General features: G+C 39.6%; 1 protein-coding gene across 4 annotated transcripts in view; it reads left to right on the top strand.

Annotated features, from left to right (window-relative positions):
* ADCYAP1R1 (ADCYAP receptor type I) overlaps positions 1 to 21,741 on the top strand; it is a 110,792-nt gene extending 89,051 nt beyond the window's left edge. Inside the window, exons 13-16 of one of the 4 annotated variants that reach the window (XM_083872093.1) lie at positions 12,341 to 12,424; positions 17,786 to 17,915; positions 18,161 to 18,202; positions 21,297 to 21,741. In XM_083872093.1, coding sequence (XP_083728219.1) covers positions 12,341 to 12,424; positions 17,786 to 17,915; positions 18,161 to 18,202; positions 21,297 to 21,485 — 445 coding nt within the window. In that variant the 3' untranslated portion in view covers positions 21,486 to 21,741. Of the gene's footprint in view, positions 1 to 12,340; positions 12,425 to 17,785; positions 17,916 to 18,160; positions 18,203 to 21,283 lie in introns of all 4 variants that reach the window. The other 3 variants (XM_083872092.1, XM_083872095.1, XM_083872094.1) reach the window with 3 other exon arrangements.
* Positions 21,742 to 23,899: the final 2,158 nt, after the last annotated feature.

Here is a 23,899-nt window from a genome sequence, read left to right as displayed (position 1 = left end):
GACATGCACTTACTGAAAGCACTGCCCCTTCCATCTTGCTCCAAACTGTGTTTTCACAGCCTCCCAAAAAATAATCCTTTAAATTGATTCTGTGGGTGGATTCACCTCAGGAATAAAACTGAGGATAAGAGTTAGTGACTGGGTTAACCTGTGCATGGCCTGCCTAGGGCTTGCATGAAGGCTTCCCATGGATGTGCTGCTGGGAAGTCACCCCTGATGTAATTGTAGGTTGTAATTAACACCTGAGATGTGCAGAGCTGAGTCTGAGTTTTGAAGTGCATGTTTGGTGTCTGCTGCACCTCTCACGAGTGAAGCAAAGCATGCCACAGACCCCAAAGATTTAACTGGATTATTACCAAACATCCCTTTGTCATCTTGAGTCAATATGGTGACTGGGTTTTGCTGGTGTTTTTCCTATGTGTATACTTAGCCACCAAAACCAAGAGAAAACATCATATTTTCTGTTCCATTCGCTGCCATTACTTTTTTTTTTTTTTTTTTTTTTTTTTCTTTTCCTCTCACGTATTTTTTTGCAACTTTTATAACCGGGTGCGTATAAATCGATCTCGCATTGATGTATGTGCTATGGAGTGGAGTGTTGTTTATCCAAACAGATTTGACAGCAGGGAAAGTTCACACAGGGACGGTGAAAAGGAATGAAATTAATAATTCTGTGCAGATATACACCAGACAGAGTCAATATTTGTGCACAGATACCCTGTAAAAAGGGAGCTTGTAAGGAGAGAAGGCAGTAGATCACAATCTGGTTCTGTCACCATATTGAAATATCTCACATTTAGACTGTGGCTCCTATTGAACATTTTCCATATTCTATTTTGCTGTTTCAACCTATTACAGCATCATTTCATCAGACCAAATTCCACATCCAGATCTTTATTCCACAACATCTTTAAGCAATTTCCCTTTGGTAGGTGAGGAATGATGAGGTTGAGGAAGGATTTTCAGCCTGTTTCTGAAGGTAATACCACATGGATCTGCAGCAGGGATTGAGATCTATTCTAATATCAGCATTTCATTTTTTGGAATAAACCCTTTAGACAGCTGATACTTCCATCATCAAGAAAAAGGAAAAGGAAGACCTCAAAAACTTGGCTATTGACTTAGAGCAGGATTTTTTTGTGTGTGTGTGTTTGGTACATGTTTAGGTTCAGGTCCTTTTAATGACTATTTTTGTTAGAAAAAATCTACCTCTGGTTCTACTTCATAGACACTGAGGTGATGGTTCTGCAGAGCACTTTAGCTTGTATTTGATTTTGAAGGCCCTGGGGATGGGCTTAAATTCAAAGATTAATCATACATTGCTACCACTGTGCATTCATTATTAAATCTCCCTCTGGAGAAGTTGGCTGGGAGCTATGGCAGGACCATGGCAGAAGAGAGCGCTGCAGGGGAACTGAGGTTTAATTAATGCAGTGTAGCCACTGAGAATTATAAGATTTGTTTGAAAATAAATCAAACAATCATTTTTATCATTTGTTGCTCATTACCGGGGCTTTACTTCCATACAAAAAAAAAAAAAAAAAACCAAAAAAAACCCAAAAAAAACCAAAAAAAAAACAAAAACAAAAACAAAAACAAAAAAAAAAAAAAAAAAAAAAAAAAAAAAAAAAATTAGACTTCCTCTCTAAACAACCTGATCATTGTGTGCAACAGCCTTTGCTTTTGGGCTGTCAAAACTTGGAGACATGTTGCTAATTCCTGACAATTTTCTTGGAATGGCCAAGTGCTTTGGTGGCTCTAAACTTCCATTTTCTCCACCTGCATGTTCAGTCATTCATCACCAGTCTCATGCCACCCCAGCCTTTCCTCATGCCTTTAGTTCCCCTCAGAGCTGCCTGCATGCTGCTGATCCCATCTGAGCCAGACATCCCAAAAACCCACCAGGGTCTGGGAGAGCAATCACCTCATCTTCCTTTTGCTGATATTTTTGATAGAAACTCTTTATGGCTGAAAATATTGGGGGCTAGATTCATAAAAATGTCTAAGCAGCTGAGGTAGGAATTAAAAAACGAAATAGAAGACACTCCTTTAATGATAATTTTAATTCTATTATTATTTTGGGTTATTTCTCTAAGAGACTTTCATTCTTCCTCCCAACAGTCATCATAACCATTAGTTACTTTTTAGTGTGAGAAGTGCTAAGATGTAGGATTTTTTTTTCTTGAAACATGTCTGGTTTCAGTTAATCTTGTGTCAGTCCTGAATAATTCTGCCAAATTAAGCATCGAATTGAAGCAAGATCAGTAATGCAAATGGAATAGATTTTTATCTGAGGGAGAAGTTCTGAGATCCCCAGGTGGTGGGGAAGCATAAAGAGCTATTGATCCTATCCTCAGACTAATTAAGACAGCCATTAACGTAGTTCAGGCAGGTTTCTCACCTCAGCTGGTGAAATAAATAGCAGTAATGTGCTGTGATTTTGACAGAAAATAGTTTGGGTTGGAAGAGGCCTTAAAATCAGCCAGTGCCACTCCTGCCATGGGCAGGGACACCTTCCACTGTCACAGGGTGTTCCAAGCCCTGTCCAACCAGGCTTTGAACATTTCCAGGGATGAGGCAGCCACAGCTTCTCTGGGCACCCTGTGCCAGGGCCTCACCACCCTCACAGTAAATAAATTCTCTCTAATATCCAATCCAAACCTGCTGTCTTGCCATTTTAAGCCATTCCCCCTCGTGACATCTCCTATTTAATCTCACAGAACAAATCTTGACCATGTCTTGAACTGGTGCCTGTATTTCCCATCCAGTTATAAATTAACAAACATGATTCCAAACAGAAAGAACACCCTGATTTTTAGCAACCTCCGACTGCAGTTTGTAAATGTTTTGAAGAAGTAGGAGATTATTTAGGGGTAGTTAGGGGAGTCCATGAATTAAATGAGATCTCACAGTCCTGGGGACTGCAAACACATGTTCACAACCCTCCAATGGCTGGCCCAGCACTCAGAGCAGCACATCAGCCCCACATTATTTACATGGATTTATCATCTACCAGTTTCTCCCCTGGAATTTTAGGAAATGGATAATAAACTTGATCTGGCAAGACTTGACTGTTTTACCATGAAAAATCCAGCCAACAGTGTGTAACCTGGTGTGTCAGAATCTGTTTTCAGACAACCTTGTTTTGGTCAAGTTGTTGTTTCCCCCCCTAGGAAAAAAACCCAAACATATTTCTACAGAAATGTCTACACAAAGCTTAAATCCACACTGTTATTTTCACAAGCATTGTTCCATTGCTGAAATATTCACTCTAGAGAGAAAAATCATCATCATCACTACCATAAAACACACAATTTTTAGTGGGTGCATGATGTAGATGCATGCTGGAATAGCCCTCAAGATTAAAAAGACCCACACGTTTCCATCAAATCTTTGTTTCTTCATTCATTTTCAAGGATCAAGCACATAAAACTGGAAAGAAAAAAAAAAAAAAAGAAAAGAAATCTTATTTTTATTTTATTATGATTTCCAGTTTACCACGACTGGTATAATTTGGGAGGGGGGAAGCTTGTTTCTGCTTTTGCTTTGACAGATTCTTCATAAATTTTGGTATCACATGTTGAAAGCTCAAAGAAAAGAAAACAAACCCCACATATATATCTAGCTAATTCAGGTCTACGTCATTCCTCCAATCAGCATCTTGCTGGAAAGAAAGGAGAATCATGGCATATATCATAGGTAGGTATGATTTTACCTATGGTGCAACCTAGAGGGTTAGGGCAGCCAAAGCAATGTTGTAACCCAGATGTTTTGGTAAACAACACTCCTCTAAAAATTCACCTCCAAAGCCACTGGACATGCAGTGATTCATTCTGCTACTGCTTTGTCTTGCTGCAAGTGCTCAGACTGCCAGAGTTGGTAATTATTGACAGGCTCTTGGTGCCAAAAAGGCTCGTTTTTTGGACAAGCAAATGGCAGATGTTGGTTGGACAGGGTGTTCTCTAGGAGGGCACTGCAATTTCTGACCCCCAGGTGCTGCCAGCTGGGTGCTGGGACTCCCAACGACCCAGCAACAAAAGGAACTTGTGTCCTTGGGTTTATCCTTTTCTACCACAGGAAAATACTCTGCCAAACACAGAGGATGGTCATTTGATGTCAGTGCATGACCAGCAAGGGCTTAAAGCTCATTTCTCAGGAATTCCAGGGGAGCAGATATTTCCTGCTTTTATCGACACTAATTCTTGATGGATTTACTTAAAGTTCTAGGAAAAAAATGTGCTCATTCGCTACTATACTTTACATGTGCATTGCCCAAGGCAAATTATTAGTTTGGGTGCTGGTGGATTTTTTTTGTTTTGTTTTTTCACTTTGGAATTTTTTGGGTGGCAAATATGGGGCTGTTCATTTGTGCCAATCTTTTCAGGCAGGGATTGGAAAAAAACTGAGCGTACTCATTAGGAATGTAAGATCATGCAGGCTACAGACCATAATTAGCAGGAGTGTAATTAACAGGGATTTATTTGTTTTCAGATAAAATAATCAAAGCCCTATTCTGCTTTGATTACCTATCTGTGGTTTCAATTGCTGTAAAATCAAACAGCACAGAATATTTAGAGTGTTTATAATGTTCCTGGGAGCTGTTATTGCTACTGAACAACGGAGGGTAAAATGCACCTAAACCCTTCAGGCGCCTGTGGCAAGGACAGGAAGGTGAATTTTTGGTTGTCAAATCTACTTCCCCAACCTAAACACTGTCCTGTCACCCACTGCATCCTTTACATTCTTACATAAATAATGAGATTAGATCTAAAACTATTTCTGCCTTAAAAGGGGTTTTGTTATTCCATGGGCCACCTGCCAGAGAAATATTCCAGAAGAGCAAATCAACATTTATAAAGGAAATTCCATTCCATTTCCAATGAGATCCAAGCACCCGACCAGAGCTTTGGTGGGATCTGATTTTGAAATCGTGGATCACAAATCTTATTTCTTGTTGTTACGACATCGCCTGTGATGAATGCAACATTAAAAAGGGTTCTGCTTCTATTATTTGGAAATCTTTAGAAGGGGAATTTTAGGGTTCAAGGCCTTGGCCTGCACAGGTGGTGTCTGTGTGGTGGAGGCTGATTCCTGTCCTTCTTCCTTTTGCAGTAGAATTGAAAAATAGGCTGACTTTGTCTTTAAACACTATTTCTGTGGCTGTAAGGCATTTTTATGGGAAATTTTATGGTTTAAATGGATGTACAGACAGAGAAAAGGATACAACAGTGATTTTTGTTGTTGATGAACTCATGAGATTTTGAAATCTGCCCGAGTTTCACGTGTAAGAATTTTCTAATGATGACTTAAAATTTCTCTTTGGCTCCACCAATCTTGTGGACAAGTCCTTTGTCCACAAGTTGCATCCTAAAAGAGCAAAGCACAGGCTTTTTACCCCTCAACTGTCACAAGAGCAAGCCATGAAATGAAAAAAAAAAACAATTTTGCATTAGAAGAGAAGACACTAAAAGATGTTCCTTCTCTTGAAAGGTCAAGGAGGTGTGCTGGTTAGTGAGGGAGAGAATAATGCCAGGTTTTGTCCAACACTACAATTCTCTTTATAGAAACAATTTATATATATATATATATATATATATATAAAGAAAACACACTAAAGCTTGCTGCACTCTCAACAATTCTACCTAGAGTTGGATTACCCTTAACAGCCCTGTTCTCACAGAGTGCTAGGCACCAAAGAAAGGCTAAACAGGGCTTTATCAGTTCCCATTGAAATGTTAGAGGCATGCAGCTGAAAAATTCAGATCTAAACACCTTTCAAAGACAGTACCAAAAGCCATCATGGCTTGATTGCCATACCTGGTATGGATCAGAGTTCAAAACAGAATGATTTATACATAAGTGCTTGTGTTTGCCCACACATGTGCTGTCTGAAACACTTTAGATATCTAAAATTGTTCCAGCCTTGCTGCTTAAAAGGCCACAAATACTTCAGCAATGTGCATAAAACAAAACTTCACATTGTAAAGGGAGAGTGGCTGCACTTCACTAAATTTCCTGTAACCTTGTAAATTTTGTCCACACACTGGAGCTTCCTGATTAGCAAAAATAAGGCAGCTTCTGGAAAAGAGAATGAGGAACAGATCTCAAATATTCATCTGAAATCACTGCACTTGGTCAGTGAATAACCTAATTTTGATGTGTATTGATATTCTTCAGTTGTCATGGAGATCAGCGGGACAGGGAACGTCCTGTGCCCAAGGCCACTGGTCTTTTTGAATTACCCACAGATTTGGGTGCAGTGTCTTTTATCTTGCTTAGATCCTGGGAGAGACAATGGGTTTGGAGAATATGAAAAATTTTTCAGAAGTTTCAAATTGAGCATTGACTTGGGACTATCCAAATTAGACCATTCTGGCTGTTTGTCCTTTTCCTCATGCATTGCTCATGTCTAAGTTTGCTGGTTTGAAGGGATACATCTGAATTTTTCCTTGTCCCCAAATCAGTTTGCACCTCTGGTTCTTTGAATCAGTTACTCAATGCAGAGAAGAAGGTGGAGCTGAAGCAACTGGTCATGCAGCAGTTGATGGGAGACTGCAGGAAATGGGGAATAATTCTGACATCTCTAATCCTGAGCGTGCTTTCAATTTACACCAAGGCTCGATGCCCACAGCGACCATGGTCTTTCTCTTATTTTTTCCCACCATTAACATTTTTGCCTCTATCATATGAGGACAACAGGAATTTACTTTCCCTTCAGTGTCTCTGTTTCTCCTTGCCATTGATTTATTGTGTCTCACTTCAGCACTCAGCCTTGTTTCACATCCAGTGGGGTTAGTTTCACACCTGGAGAATTTTTAGGATGAGCTCCAAGCAAGTGCATATCCTGAGGTAGGGAGGGGACAAGGAAGATGGTGCTCTTCTAGTGCAGAAGGTTTCTTGATCTGGAAGGATGAGTTTTTTGTGAGGATCTTGTGACTAACACTGTGTGTCAAAGGAACTGTGCAAAGCAGATAATCAGTTTTCTAAGAACAGACTCTGCTTGCCTTGGAAAGTAAAAGAACATCCTCAAAGACCACCAGGCTACGGTGGCTTAATACAGAATTAAGTCTCAATAAAGGTTATTTAAACAAATGCAAACTACCTCAAAATAGGATGAATCTAAAGCCATGCTTAAGGTTCATATCAGTCTTAGTCCCACCTATTTCATTACTGAGGGATTTCCAAACTGTAATTCCTCTTTCTATTTCCAATAGAAACACTGGAGTTGTTCAGCTGATTGAATGTCTGCAAGCCATGCCTATTTTACAAAGGCAGTGCTCTGTTTTTTTCCTTTAGGAGAGTTGTAGAGATGGGTTGTGCCATGAATCTGCAGAGATATTGTGTAACATGTAAGGCAGGTGTAGTCAAAACAGTGTAATTGCAGCTTCAGAGCTGCAAATTATATAAACCCAGAGTAGTTATACTGATGCTGAGCTCTGTCAGCTGATGGGAACCAAAACCTGTCTGTAATGCTGGAAAATCCACTTCTTGTGTCAGACTGGGACAATAAACACTCTGTGGGCTTTGCTCATTTGCTTTCTTTCAAGGACAATGAGCTAAATCCCATTCTCAGATATTTATGCCTGGATTTGGATATGCACATTCTTCATTTGAAACAGCAAAGTATTCAAAATCTTAGTTTATATAAGAATCTCATTTGGCCTGGTATATTTTTCTAGATGAACATTCTTTTGTCTGCTGCACCTCAGCTATGGTACTGTGCCTCCGTCAGAATTATCCCACAGTGCACGACTTGGATCTGTGCTCTGGAGTCAGGGAGAATAACCCAGCTTAAAGCAGGAGGTAAACCTGGGAGAATAACCCAGTTTGGTAAAGCAGGAGCTCCAGAATTAATACAGGGGAAGGATCAGGACACAGGACCTTGAAACTACAGTTCATTTAAAGGCTGTTTTTGTTGGAAGAATTCTGCCCTCTGCTACCAGCTTTATTCTCTAGAGCACAGGCAAATATTAGGCCTAATGTCCTCATTATTTAACTCCAAGTATAGCAATGGTGTTCTCCTTTTTATGTCCACTCTGTAGAAGCTGGAAAAGCCAAGAATGAACACTGTAGATGAGATTTTTGTCTCTCCTTGACCATTCTGTTCCACCTTCAAGCCTCAGATCTACTCAAGGGTCAGATTTACTGGACAAAATTTTCCAGTCCAAATTCATGTTTGTTAAACATTTATTTTTAACCACAGCATTAGTCTGCAAGCACTTATTCAGCTTCTTATTGTGGTGGCATTAGCAAGGAAAAGTAGAACTCTAGGTAATAAGACTAAGAATTAGGTATTTGTTTTCCATTAAAGGCTGGAGATACAGTTTCCTTTTTTGTTTGTTTGTTTATTTGTTTTCCATGAAGAGCACAATATATTTTGTACTTTTAGCAAGACAGAAGGGGATCTGTCTGGTTTAATAAAGCAATCCTGCTGGGCTCCTTCCACAGGTAGTAGAGACCTACCCAGTCCAGAGAATAAAATCCTTTAGTACAGCTTATTTCACTTTAAACACCAAGTTTAAAACAGGTCAGGTAAATCTCACCCTATGGCCTGTTTCTCACCCAAGCTGGCATGGGGTGACAAGGAAAAAGGCATGAAGAAATTTTGTAAACCTCAAAAATTAGAGAAATACAACAAAGATACAGCTTTGGTGAGAAGCCCCTGTGTTTGCTCTGTGTCTGGATGAGAGGGGTGAAGGACTCTGCCTGCACACAGCAGGTCAGAGCTGCAGCCACTGCAGTGGGATGGAATTGTAGGATTGTCACCCACAGAACAAGTTCTGTTTGCCAAACTTTCCCATCTGGAAGGTCTGTAATGGCACAGGGTTTGTAAAGGTAGTTGATGTTTTGAAGGGAAATAAGTTCAGCTTTCAGGGAATCCTCAGCTACTGAGAAACAAGGAAAAGATGATAGAGAAGTATCAGCTGAAGGGAAGGGGATGTGTGATATAAATATATATTATATGGACCAACTTTTCAATTTTCTCCTCTCTTTCCCATACAATCTCTCTACTTCCACTTTGATTAACTTTCTACTGTATTTTCAATGCTTTATTTCATTGATTTGTTTCTGCATTCCTTCTCCTGCTACTACACAGCTGCCAATCCCACTCGTGGAGAGGTTACACAGAATTACTCAAGCAGGGTGCACAAAGATCCTTCAGGAGGCACAGTTTTAATTTGCATGAGTCAAGTTCTGCCTTTCCCAAAGGATTCCCCTTCAGCCCATTCAGAGACAAGGCACAAACCTCATCATTCCCTGTGTGCTGGTAGCGACCCAAATTCAGAGCCCTGACTATTTTCATTAGGGATGTACTTGGATAATGCAGCATAACGTCCTTCCCCTGGATCAGCATGCTCGTTTCACTCCTCTCAAGCACCTCTGAGACATCTAGAATGGAAATGCAACTCCTTTTGCCTCAGATTTGTGTTCTCTCCCATTCGCATTGAGACGTCCAGGTGTTCGGTCTGGCGCGGTGGCCCTGCAGCCACATCATCCATCGCTCATCTCACCCCGGGAGTGTTTAACTTTTTCTTTCCCCTTCCACCCTAGCACCCTCCCTCTTCCTCCCAGATGCAGCTGCAGTCCCTGCCCAGGACACTTGCGGTGAGACTCAGCTTGTTTGCCTTTAGCTGTCTAAAGTCTCGTGCTGGATCTGAGCAGTCCGGTCGTCGTCTATGGTCACTCGGGGAGACCAGGGCACCCCCGTCACACAGAGCATCACCCCATGTGCCTTAGGTGTCTCTGTCACACAGGCCAGCTCAGCCTGGGGGTCCCTGCTCTGTCCCTGACTGAGTCCAAGGTGATAGTTCAGTTTGGAATCTGTCTTTGGCACGTAGAGTTAGATGTGGCCGGTTCCGTTCTCTGTGTGCCTACAGAGGTCTGAGGATCCTGCCCTGATTCGTGCAGTGTTTTCATAGCCATGATCTCATTTCTGTTCATTTTCTTCTATTTGTCTATTCTTTTCCTCCTTCATATATATTTTTTTCCTGCTTCCTGCCTCCTCTGTCTCTTCTCTCTTTCTCCCTTTCCTTCCACCAACGTCTCTACTTTGATTATAAATAAAGTTTGCAAAATAAAAGGGGAGGGAGAAAGGAAAGAAAATGTCTATAAATTCTGTACTCTAAAGATCTGGGACACTTTACACCATCTAAGATCAGAGAGATGACTCTACTGAAATTAGAAATGGCAGAAAATAATTGCTAACAGCACTAAAATATTAAGGTTTTCCTTAGCATTGTTTTCCATCATAAACTCATGTGCCAATGTCCCCTCACTGGGTGGGGAGCAGCAGTTAATCTGTAGATAATATTTTCAAAATCAACTCTTGTTTTTTTTCAATAATTCTAGTAAATACCAAGTGCTGTCACGTTTGGTCCGTTCACCAGAAAAACCTATTAAAAAATCAATCCCTGTCAAATAAAATGGGGCATAAGCAGTAAAGGAAACATGAATGGGAATTTATTTCTAGATTGCCATGGCAACATTAAATATATCATTGAAGACCACAAGCCTCTACCATAACCCATGGCTAAGACTTTTCAAAGTGATTATTGATTTTTAGATGTTTCCTTTTCAGATTCTGTACCTTAATATGCCTCGTAAGTGCTTCTTTTCAACACAGGCTGAGCAGCCCTCTTGTGGCAAAAATTGGTCTGAGAAATGTGGTTCAGATCAACTGATCAAAAAAATGAGTGGCGCTCAAAATCCATGGTCACTTCTGAAAGCCTCAGTCACAATAAAATGGAACTATCCCTAAAACCTCCTTGCTCATTTATGATCATTCTGAGCAGATAATTAATACTCAAACCAGCTCTATAAAAAGCAGATGATGCAAAAATCTAGCACAGAATTTATGGTGTAAAAGGAGCAGGCATTTTCATGTTTATTTTCTCAACAGCATCCAAGAAATGAAATCCATTTTATGAGTTGAAACACAGTTACTATTTCTATTTGTTGGATGCCACACGACTGTGTTCTTTCCTGCTCTTATACTGTAATATTAAGTAACAACACAGTTATCAGGCTTTAATTATCCAAAAGGAAGCAAAACATAACTCCCAGTCAACTTCAGGAGGTTGACTTAAAGGAGTTAAAAGTAGGGGGAAATTTCAATTCACCCTGGTTTACGATTCAGATTATAAATTCCATGGGTTGTCAACACAGATCTTAGACTGTGTAACAGAAATGGAGTTGGGTTTGTTTGAAATTTAAATGCTTGCCTTGAAGGCCATTGCTTTAAAAATCAAAGTATTATCCTTTATATTAATGGAGATTTAGTCAGAGTACTCACTGGTGCTTGGTGTTTATCTGTCCTAGAGTGGACATCTAAAACAGATCAGATGTATCTGGCCAATAAATGTATTTCTCTCTCAACTGTTTATTCTGGTGATTCTCAGGGTCCTAAGGATGTCCATTTTACTTGGACACCTGTAGTGTAAACATCCAACCTCTCCTGAGGTGAATCCCACCAAAACAAAAATTCACCCTTTGAAAGTCGACAAGAAAACACTGTTTTCAATTTTCATGTTTTTCAGCCCAGATATAAAATCTCTTTTAGGATCCCTCCAAATGCCTTTCCATATTTCAGATTACCCTTTCTGTGATTGATTTAAATTGTCCTGTCCTGACTGGTTCGAAAGGAACTATTTTGTTCTCTGCCGCAGCTGTTCCTGGAATCCAACACGCAGGGATTAAGGTCCTGCTCCACAGTGTGTGAGTCTGCTGCTTTGATGAACACACTGTCTTAGTGAGACAAAAAAATAAGTGGTGCTTCCAAAATTACCAGCCAGACATGCAGATCCCACACTGAGCTCCTTCTCCATCACCAAGGAAAATGGGAAAAGAGCTTTGATATCCTTATTAGAACTCTTTTAAAAGGAAGGGATACACACTACGGCGAAAATGAGCAACACCTGATCCAATTCACCTTAGACTGATCCCCCATCCTACGAGTTTATGTTCCTCTCTGATTGTTCTCCGTGAGCATGCAGTCAACTTCCATTTGGTATATTGTTCTGTGACCCTCTGTACAAAACCAGACCCCCGTGGTATTTCGGACACGTCAGCGCTGCCCGCCTGCCTCCAGGGTGTTTGAGTTCTGGTCTGTCCGTGAGTCAGCACATCACAACGGCCAGCAGCAGCCAGTGCACTTTAATTTTTTTCTGTTTAATTATTTTTAATTTCTGCTTCAGTCGAGCAGCTGGTTCGTGCCGTGACTCCATTCTGTCGTGTCCGCTTTCCATCCTTTGTGACGTGTCTCATGAAATTGTGTTGAAAGTGACCTACCTTGGCCTGTTTCACAATATGCTGAAAAAAATGCTAATCTTGTCATATTTAGCAGCTGCGTTCAGAAATGCTACTGTAAGCCTAAGAGGGCTAACCAGCACTCTTGCAAGATGTCAGAACTATCAACCATTACCCTGTAAGTGTACGCACTCCTGTGACATTACTGTGTGTGTATGACGCATGTTGCAATTAAATGAATGGATGAGAGCAGAGGGGAAAGTAAACCAGAGAGCAAAGCATTCATTTAGTTCTTGTTGCATGTAGAATTTTTTTTTTTTTTTTTTTTTTTTTTTTTTTTTTTTTTTTGTTCTTGTACTGTGCTTTTTGCTGATGCACCACAATTGAGGATTTTAAGGTGGTTTTAATTTTTTTTCTTTTTTTTCTTTTTCTTTTTTTTTTCTTTTTTGGAATTACGGCTGATGCTATTTATGGTTTTGGGTAGTGTCTGTACAGAATTAATAGCTGTTCTTTATTGTACAGCAAAGAGGTGAGCACCTTCATACTGAGAGAAAATGTTTCACCTGAAAGTTTCCTAGAAAAACTGAGTGAGATTCAGTCAATCAGACAGTCAGTGGGTATAAAACATCTTTTGTCCATTGAACTGAGTGAAGGTAATTTAATAAACACCCAGAGGTGAGGAAAAGCTGAAGCTGACTCAATATTAAAATGAATTGTGTCCATCAGAAGTTATAGAATCATAGAATCACTGAGTTGGAAAAGACCTTCAAGATCATCAAGTTCAGTCCAACATGGTCAAATATCACCAATTCCAGAGTGAAGCATCCAGAAGTGGGAATAAAAGCCATTCAGCCAAGAGTTGTGTGAATTAATCACTATCCCATAGTCCACCTGACTCCTTGCTCCTTGCACAAGAAGCCCACAGGTTTTCACAGATTCGTGGAATCATTAAGGTTGGAAAAGAGCTCCAAAGTCATCCTCTAATTTTGTTTAGATGAGGTGCAATTTCAGACATTTATTATATGTTTTCTGATGATCCGTCTCTTGAATTTCACAGCAGTTTTATAAGTGTGAATCAACATTCTCTGAGGTGTCCTGACACACAGACCCAAAACTCCAGGATTTTGCTAAAGAATATTTAGCAGTTATCTTCAACACCATTGAGCAAAAAAGATTGGTTTGTAACTTAACTGCATCTATGGTTATGGGGTTTTTTTAGTTAAAAACAAAATTAAGGTGCATTTTCTGTGTGATTTCATATATTTTTGAGGTATTTAAGAAATAGAACAATGAAGATGCTGAAAAATATTCAGTCAACAGATTGGAACCATGGAAAAGTAGCTAGAAATAGAGAAGACTAGAAATAGAAATAGAGAGCGGGTGAAGACTAAGAACAGCTAGGTAAAGTTAGGAGTTAGGTTTAGGAGGAGATTGATTGAAGTATAAATTTGATTGCCTAATGGACATCCTGATGAAGCACAGATGTCACGTTGGGTCTTTACAGAGAACCAAATTTTACATTTTTCTGAATTTTTTCTGAAAGATGGGAGACTGATAACTCTCTAAGGTGAAATCCTCTACCTAGTCAAGGGCAAGAAGAGTTCAGCCTAAACAGGAGGTATTTAAACTTGTATTTTTTGTGTCTGTTGAAGTATAAAAGTCTTGGTAAGCTTCCCTGTTTTTCAAGTCTTAGGTCTGAAGATGTGGTTTATGCATGGGAAAACTAAAAATCTGGACTCATTCAGGTGTTACCTCAGATGTTTTGGAAGTGATGCAACAGATCTAATTATATTTTTGGGAAAGACTGGAAATTATCTGTCAGGGAGATTACTGAGGTTTCTGAAAGTCACATTAATATGTTCAGCATTATGTGATAAAAGAGATCCTTCAGTTTATTAAACATGAGCTGTGTTGAGCAATTCATTACTAATGACATCCTGTGCCTTCATGGTTTGCTCTTTATCCTTCAATTTGAAATATTGTCACAATTTCTTTTTTGCACAGATTTATCACAGGGATGATGAATATGCACCTTTGGCCAGAGAAACTGGGTTCCTCTAATCTAAACCTCACAAATCTACAGGCCAGAAATTCATGTGATAAACTCAGTCCAGGGCTCCCTTTGAGGTCAATGGGTAGATTTAGGACGTGATAAAATTTCCTTAGGGGCAGAAGTTTTGTCCTTGTGTGTCAGTGATTCTTGGTCTTCAAAGACAATAAAGGGGATTTAAGTGTGCATTTAATTTAACTAAAAATAGATGCCATCACTTGCGATATGTCACAGTATTAAGTTAATCAATACATACATTAATAGATGTACTCAGTAACCACAGGGTTTACAAGAGAAGTCACCTCTTGTTAAAAAGACATTCGTAGCACACAAGAATTATGTTTTAAAAGTGTATTTTTTTTTCTCTGCATTGACTTTAGAGACATTTTTAAAATAATTTCATTATCAATATCTACACTATGTATGTCCAAACTTGGTGGGGTGAACTTTGCTTTTCAAGACTACAGACTTTGATGTCTTCACTGGAAAAGTTCATATTTGATCAAAATATTTCACTTAGGACAGCTTTTAAACTGGGTAGTTGTCTTACTTTAGAGGAAGGACTAAATGGCAAAGCTAAAGGATATGATCTTCCTTCAAACTTTATGGTTTGGAGATTTTTGCTTCTTTTTTGATTTTTTTTTTCTCAAAAGGGTTGTGTGGTTGAGACTTTAGCAGTCTCCTTAATAAATGTGAATGTGCAACGGAAAAACAAAAGCACGATTCCTTCAAATACTGGTCAAATTAGACAATCTTCCTACTTAGTGTTTCTTTTATCATAAAGTTCTAATTTCAATTAGAAATTTGAAGGAATTCTTTATTCAATAGAGGAATGAGGGAGAACAGAGGTCACCATTATTTGTTTGTACTAACACTTAATGGCAGGTCCACATTTATAGCCATGCCACTGGAGAAAGTCTTATGTTTGAAGTGATTTTAAGGAAAATAACAGCTGGAAAACAGAATGTCAGCCTCAACAAAAATTGATATTCAAATGGCTTTTTTAACAAAAGTAACCTTAAGACTTTCCTCTCCCCTTTAGAATGTGAACAAGGCTTTTGCTAGACCTTTTGGAGAAAATTACCTTCCAAATAGTCACTTGAACAGCTACTGTCCTCAGAACTTCTAGATCCAATCCTTGCCCCCACCCCTCCCCTGCCAAAGTCTCTTTCCTGTCTGAAAGAGTGGGGGAAGAAAAGTGGATTAATGTCTTTGGCTGTTACACACCTGAGAATTCCACTGTATCCTTTAGGATTTCCATTCCCTGTTGCACACAAACTTTCACATCTCACAGGACCTGCTTTAAGTCTTCTCTCTTCCCAATATTCTTGAAAAAAAAGCAATTTATCATCATCCATACAAGCATTAATATCTCCTCAAGTTTTTTCTTACAATGAAAATATTCTTCTCCTCTTTATTGATCTTAATAATCTATAAACTTCCAAACACATTATTTAATGCATTTCCTTCATCACTTTTATGACAGTATTGAATACAACATCTTAAATAAGTTGATGACGGCATTATATTTCCAGATCCTATAAACTAATTGTGTGATTAATCAGGTATGATTAATGCCAGAAAACTGACAATTAAAAAAGATTTCTTCTTCATCTTCCTCTAAATTAATCTCCCAAGAGTGCAGTGAGACAGAACATATTAATAGACAATTCTATTCTGACTTTTAGATCAAAACAACATTTATCCTTTTGTTGTTGTTGTCATTAAATCTGAATATAAATTATAGAAGACATGGAGAGATGATACTTTTTTGTCCCATTTATTACCTTTAATTTGATGGTTTTTAATTCCATGACTAGTTCAAGACATTTACATTCTTTACATCCCTTTTTTACAAAGATGACATTATTCTACAATCTCTTCCTCAATGTTTCTGTTCCTTTTTATTAACCTGGTTTCATGTCCACAGAGAAAAAGGACTAGAAAGGGCTCCAAAAGCTCTTTTACATTGGCTCACTCCTGTAAAGATTACATTTTTTTAGAGATCATCGAAGCTGCACACTCTGGATGCTCTTCATCACCCTGTTCCAAGGTTGTTCCTCTCTTTTCAAAAGATTTTGGCCAATGTCTAATTTTATAACCTCCAAGAACATTGTTCTCTGTTTTGTGGGGTCTCCCACCAATACCTGAGGTTTGGAGTCCATCAGATTTATGGCCCTGGTGTGTTTAGTGCAGTCTTCAGGCAAGAGCTGGGATGAATTTATCCCAAATTTATCCCCAATTTATCCCCATTTTGAGGCCCAAAGTCTGACTGGGAGGCACCAGCACTGTACACATGTCCCATTCCAAGACCACTACTGGAAATAACTCTGCTCACAAAATTCTTGAAATTGTGTTTATTAAATTTCCAGTGCTGCTAAAACAAACACATCATTTTGGGTTATCACTGAGCATCTATTAGCAAATTCAAATCTGTCTGCAATGTACCAAATGGATAAAAGCAGAGAGGACATTTGAGTTTTAACAAGTGCGAAGTTCTTTAAAAAAAATCTTTATGGCTTTTTACCTTCCTTTGTCCTCCATTTGCCTTCTTCATTTACCTGAACATAATCAATGATATTCTTCCCCTCTGAAAATGTCCTGGAGGTTGTTTAGGCCACTTTTTTTTTAATAAAGCACTTGCCTTATTTTCAGATCCACATTTGCTTTCTCTTTGCTCTTTTATTTTGCTGGTCCATCAGCAAAAATTATCTATGACACTCACCAAAACCTGCACAAGTCTTGGCTTTGGGGGAATTTCCACAGTTAAAAGTACACATGTAAAACACTCATTTCCAGCCCTTTTGTTTATATCTACTGAGTCTGATTTCCCTCTGAAACCTCTTTATTCTGAAGCAGTGAAGTACTTAAACAGTGCAATTGAACTTAGATTTCCAACAGTATAAATTGAGACCAAAATCAAGCCTTCAGGAATAATTTTGAGTATAAGAACTTGCAGAAGGGATTAACTTTTGTTTGTACGGCTGTTGGTTTTTTAGCTTTATTTCTGTGGTTGTTTTGGATTTCATTTTGCTGTGCAGAAACTTATTCACACACACACACACAAATCAACAAAAAAACAAGTGATTTCAAACATTCCACTGGGATTAAGCAATTGGGTGAGAGGTTTATAACTGTACCATGGTAGCAGTCTGAATCCTTTAGCAAGATTCCCCTCATTTTTTTGGCATTGGTAGGAGAAAATTCCTGCTTATAATAATGCAAATTAAAATAGCAGCAGAGAGCATTAAGCATAATTAATGTGCCATTACTGTAGCAGAGTGAAGAAGGGGGGAGCAAACCGCAGTGTGTGTGCAAACAGTCTCTGGGAACAAACAGGAACGTTGCGTATTTGTTTGTATAATTACGCCCTGTACGTATCCCCAAAAGTCCGTCAGCAAAATATTCTCTGTGCTTTCTTCTTTTAATTAAAAGTGCAGGTTGCTAATTGCAAGGCTGCATTAAAGTTCTTTCCCTCTGTTGTGACAGGAGACTGGCTCGTTCCACCCTGCTGCTGATCCCTTTGTTTGGAATTCACTACACGGTGTTTGCCTTTTCTCCTGAGAATGTCAGTAAGCGGGAGAGGCTGGTGTTTGAATTGGGACTGGGATCCTTCCAGGTGATTACACACTGAATTCAGCTTTCCTGAGAACCAAACCTCTGTTCTTTGTAGCTACTTTGCATGCACAGCTCTCAGAGTGTGTCTCTGCTCATTTATGTGTACGTTTTGTATACCAGGATTTTGGGTTTGTTGGTTTGCTTGTTGTTGTTGTTGTTGTTGTTGTTTTAACTCGAGCTATTTTCTGTCATTCCTTCAGGATTTGAATTACTTTTTTTTTTTTTTTTTTTCTCCCATTTCTCTAGGGTTTTGTTGTTGCTGTTCTCTACTGCTTCTTGAATGGGGAGGTAAGACTTTTAATATTTCATGTCCCTCACCTGTCATCCACATCCCATTTTCTTGTGGGAGTAACTGCTGTTCCAGCTGTCCATTCTAACTCCTCATCTACCATAATCCCTGATACTTTAGTCTGAATCTCACAATTCTCAGAAAAAAAAAAAAAAAAAAAAAAAAAAAAAAAAAAAAAAAAAACCACTAAAAAAGTATTTGTGATGTCTTTGTCAAAACAAAACATTGGCCTTACCAGAGATGATGGACAGATGAAAGCTTCCTGACAGGGGTAGGACATGGACAGGCCTCTTTTAAAATGTCATCCCAGATGCAGAATTTTGCACTGGTTTTGTTGAGCTTTGCCCTGTTCTTGCCAGCCCACTCTCCCTGAACTCAGCCTGTTCAGCTCACTCCAAGAGGTCTGACATGTCCCTGTCACCACCTAGTTTGGTGATGGTGCTTTCAGCCCCATCACTGGATTGTGATGAAGATGGTGAGGCCCTGGCACAGGTAACCAGAGAAGGTGTGACTGACCCATCCCTGGAAGAGTCCAAGGTCAGGCTGCTTGGAGCAGCCTGGGACAGTGGAAGGTGTCCCTGCACATGGCAGGGGGTGGAAGGAGATGACCTTTAAGGTCTCCTCCAACCCAAACTATTCCAATATCAATATCAATACCTGGAGGACACCATTAGTGATGAGGTGCCAGGATTTAAAAAAAACCATTGTTGACCTCTCAGTGTGGTCTCCTTCCCCTCTTGCAGATATGTTGCTATTGTATATTACAATGATACGAGGACTTTGACTTCAGAAGGCTGAAAAGTGATTTTTTTATTTTCGGGGAATTTTTTAAAAATTTTTTTTTTACACAGACCAATTTGATTGGTGACAAGAAGATAAACATTTTCAATTGCATTGGTTAGACTAGAGGGACATCAAGAAGAAGCCCCTCCTAGGGGAAATATGTAAACATTCTTGCTGTTACTAAAACATGTCTCTTGTTTACAGAAAATTCCCTGGGAAAGGAGTTTCAGAAACCAAAACATCTCAGACACAAACCAGGGCTATGCAGACAATCCACCCACTCTAAATCTTGCCACTCTAAACTTTGCCAGCTTTCCTAGGAAAAGGCTGAAGGAAACTGTAAAACCCTTCACTGGAGATTGAGTTTTCGTGGGTCCTGGGCCTCTTTTACTGGCACCACCCAACTGGAGCCAGCTTCTCTCCTGAGCCCTGACACCTTCATCACACAGAGCCCAAGGGTGTCACCTGCCCAGAACCATCCCCCAGACACCACCTGGGTGCCTTGCAAGCCTCACACTCCTCTCAGCACATGGCACCTGCTGCTGGCCATATTTGTGTTTTTTTCTGGTTCTCCTGTTCCAATCTGCATTTCCCTGCTGTTTTATCTGACTTAATATTTGAGTATCTGTTTTCTGAATTGATGGAAAAGGGTTCCCTGCTCAGTGTTGCCCTAAGAGAAACATGGGACATCTAGAGTTCCATCTAGAGTTCCATCTAGAGTTCATCATTCTCTCCTCCACTGCTACACATCTCTTGTACAGCCCAACAGTTGGATTCTTTTCTTAAAATCACCTTCCTTTCTTCTTTTCAAGGGGGATGAGTGCAGGTATAGCCTGGCATTGCTGATCTCTGGTACAAAAAGGTCCCAAACTCCTTAATCCAAGTGATTCCTTCTCAGATAAAACACAACAATCTCCAAGCTCATCAAACATACAGGTTATCTTTGGTCATGGGCATAGTCAAGATCTCCTGAAGTCTCTTGAAAGGAGTTTGAGGGGTGGTTCTTAGCCAAATCAACACAACCAGGTTAATTAAAGCCATTTTCCCTCTCAAGATATCAGAAAGTGGTAATTAGAGAACGTCTTGTGCCTCTACTAAGTTTCCTACAGCAAGAGAATGTTTGGAATATCTCACTCTTCCAGATGCAAATGCTACTCCTTTTAACATAGATAATATAACTCCATCCTCTATCTAATCTGTAAAAATCTATGCTTTAACCAAAACAAGAATTTAGAGGTCCTAGAGGGATAATGTAAGTTTTCCAGTTGGATTTTTCCTCCTTGCAGTTTTTGTCCATACAGTTGAAGCCCTTGTTTAGCATTTTGACTTACGCTGATCCGTTTTGACAATATGAATCCAGGAAAATCTAGCAATGACTCTTACAGACATGACAAACATCTTTGACAGAGCAGCTCACTGGAGACTGGAAAAATATATTGGTCAAACATCTCTACATATTTTCTTGTTCTTACCCCTTTTCATTCAGAAATATGACAACAGGAATGAGGAATCAAGTAAATGTTGGTCTGAGCTACTACGATCTCTCTTATATTAAATCTATACTACTTTATATAATTATACACTTGTGCACACCCCAGCAGTGTTGCCAGGAAACTGGGAATGAGTGAGAAGTAGAAAAGCTGTGGAATTATTTACTTATTGCCTAATTGAACTTCTGACCCTGGATTGTTTTACTCTTGGTGATTTCCTGTGTGTAGCCATTAAAAAACAAACAAACAAACAAACAAACAAACAAACTAAAAAAAATAAAAAATAAAAAAAAACCACACCAAACTCTCAAGAAAAGGAAGGTGGCACAGATGTAATTAATCCCAGAGCTGGTCTGCCTGGAGAGGATCTGAAAGGAGGAGGCAAAGTTTTCTGTAAACATTAACGGCAGATGAGAGAAGCTGCCTCTGTGGACAGGGTGTTTCAATATTATCCAGTACATTTTGATTGCTGGTTTCTTTGGCTCCTTATTGTATCTTTGGTAGTGGCCATTGATGAACACAGGCTGTTTTTTCCCTCCAGGTGGTGCTGATCAGGTCTTCCATGCACCTCTGGGCTGATCCTAAATTATCTGAAGTCAGACACAGAGCCTGGGCTGGGCTGTAGTTCCCCACTACACACCCAGACCTCTTCCAGTCATGGAGAAGTAACTTCAGATTTTGCTGAAATGAGTTGTTTAACATTAACCTTAAAAAACAGTTCTGTGGAATTGTGGGGTTTTTTCTAATCTTGATAATTTGTCAGCATGTCCTCGAGCGGCTAAGTACATAAAAAATGACCTTTTGAAGTTTCTCCCTAAAGGTGCAATCAGAAATAAAGAGAAAATGGAGGAGCTGGAAAGTCAACCGGTATTTTGCTGTGGATTTCAAACATCGCCATCCTTCTCTAGCGAGCAGCGGAGTGAACGGGGGGACACAACTCTCCATTCTGAGCAAGAGCAGCTCTCAGATTCGGATGTCCAGCATAAATGCGGAGAACCTGGCGACATGAGCAGCTGAGGAGAGCAAAGCAACCAACAAGCAAACCAAAAACCATCCCTTGGAAAAGAAAAAAAATGAAATAATAGTTTTGGTGGTGGTGCAGGTCTCTCTTCTGTTTCCTTTCCTTTCCTTTCCTTTCCTTTCCTTTCCTTTCCTTTCCTTTCCTTTCCTTTCCTTTCCTTTCCTTTCCTTTCCTTTCCTTTCCTTTCCTTTCCTTTCCTTTCCTTTCCTTTCCTTTCCTTTCCTTTCCTTTCCTTTCCTTTCCTTTCCCCTTCCTTTCCCCTTTCCATATTCCTCTCCTCTCCTCTCCTCTCCTCTCCTCTCCTCTCCTCTCCTCTCCTCTCCTCTCCTCTCCTCTCCTCTCCCCTGAGCTGAAAAAGCAAAGGAAAAGTGTAAATATCTGTTTTTAACAGTCACTGTAAATACCCAGCTGTACTCAAGCCCATCAATGGAGAATGTTTAAAAGACAAACAAGAGGCCAAACCCACCCCACTCAACTATTCCCATTTCAGAGCATCTGCAAGTGATCCGTGTCCGTCCAAAGTAACAAGTGATTGCTGTGCAGTTGTGATCCTTGGTTGCCAAACTGATCCTAGTCTGTGAATGGACATGACCGTTGTCATTTTTCCACTTGGTTTCCATTTTGGGTTGGATTTGCCTATTTTTTTTTTCTTTCTTCCTAGTCCAACATGTCTTAGCCTGTCCCCGTCTTTTGGCACGTGAATTCCCGCAGTGTTTCTCTTTGGAGTATTAGGATGGAGCTTGTGTTGATCAATCCAGCTGATTCAGGAGGATCTCCAGAAAATTTAAATCCGTGGCTGGATTCAGTCAGATGTTCCCGATGGATTTAAAGGAACAGCTGTGCCAACACGGAACTGCACATCAGTGCAGGAACTTCAGGCTCGAGCAGGGGGATCTGCTGTGCTTTTCCCTACCCAGGGACACTCCCAGGAATGCTTTCTGTTCTAGCTAAGCTGTGAATTTTCTAAAAGGGCCGTGCAGTTGAGATATAGCTCTATTTTTGGCATCGATTGATAGATTGATCATTTGGACTCTTTGAATAACACAAATAACTGTCCCTTCCCTCCCACCTTGAGAGCCAGAGTCAGTTCCAGGGTGGCCTTTCCTTCCGGATGACCTTGAACCCTCTGCTCCAGGGACCAGACGTGGTGTTGGTGGCTTGGGGCAGTGCTGACACACAGAGTGCCGTGCCTTTGCAACCTGGTTGGACTTCTGTGTGCTGACTCTTCCCTGCCAGAGCAAAGAGGCATGAGAAGGACCTGGCAGGATCACCCTGGAAGGTCAAAAGTCTCATTTGGTGAGAAAAAAAAAAACAACTAAACTGAACCTTGAGATGGCACAGAAAGAAAGGATAAAGACTTTGGATGACTTCTCACACCTGGCAGTTCTCTCTCTTCTCTCTTGGAATATCCTGTTTGTTTCACCACCAATGGTCTTACACTGCTTTTCTTGGAGAGGAACTCGAATGTTCTTTCGACCTTTGCCTTGTAGTTAAAGCCACGACTGCTACAAAATCTACTTCAACCCGATGATGTCAATTCTTGAGAGTCTTTATACAGCGCAAAAAAAAAAAAAAAAAAGGCTTTGAGGGCCGTCCTAGCGCTCCCTTCACCTTGGATTTATGAATTTATGAACTCAGAAATATATATATATATCAAATATATATATATGTGCGTGTATGTGTATGCATATATTACAAACAAAGACGAAAATGGCATTTTAAATGTGAAGTTTTGAACTGAAACTAATAGTTAACCAGGAAATTCAAAATTCAGGCTTCTTCTTCGGTGTTAGTTGACATGATCATAAACTAAAAACAGAAAAAAAAAAGTGAAATACTCGGAATTTTAGTGTCAGCTGAGTGTGAGCTTTTAATTTCACTGGTTTTTGTTAGTTTAAGTAAAAAAAGGGAAAAGAGTTTTGATGTCATTTTAAGCAAAGATTTTTAAAGATAATCCTAGTTTACTTATTTTTAAAAGGAGAAAAAAAGAAGGATCTCAGAAAGTTTTGAAAGAAATCTTAATTATAATAATACTTAACACTTATATAATCCTTCATGGGAATATTCTGCTCTTGGCTGGAGCCATCTAAATGAATGTAAATTTAATTCCAAACAGACAGAAATGATGTTTGAGGTCATATTGGTAGAAGATCATGCTCTTAAGAGTTGGGGACAGTCCTGTCATGTGAAATCTGCTGTGGCACAGAGGACCAGCAAAAGAGTTGAAACCACTTCCATTTTACTCCAGATTCATAAATGGGATTTATTTGATCCAAATGATCCAAACACCTTTTTTTCCCCTAAGTCTATAGCATTAATTTGTTGCTCTGAGAGCAGATTTTGTTTCCCTCTTCCATATCTCTGCAAAAGTCAAAGTGTTTTTAACTAATTGGCCTTTTGTC

Source organism: Zosterops lateralis (assembly GCF_965231275.1).
Source record: "Zosterops lateralis genome assembly, chromosome: 1".
In the NCBI taxonomy this organism is placed as follows: Eukaryota; Metazoa; Chordata; class Aves; order Passeriformes; family Zosteropidae; genus Zosterops; species Zosterops lateralis.
Note: the sequence above shows the minus strand (reverse complement) of the source record. Positions and strands in the feature narration are given on the sequence as shown.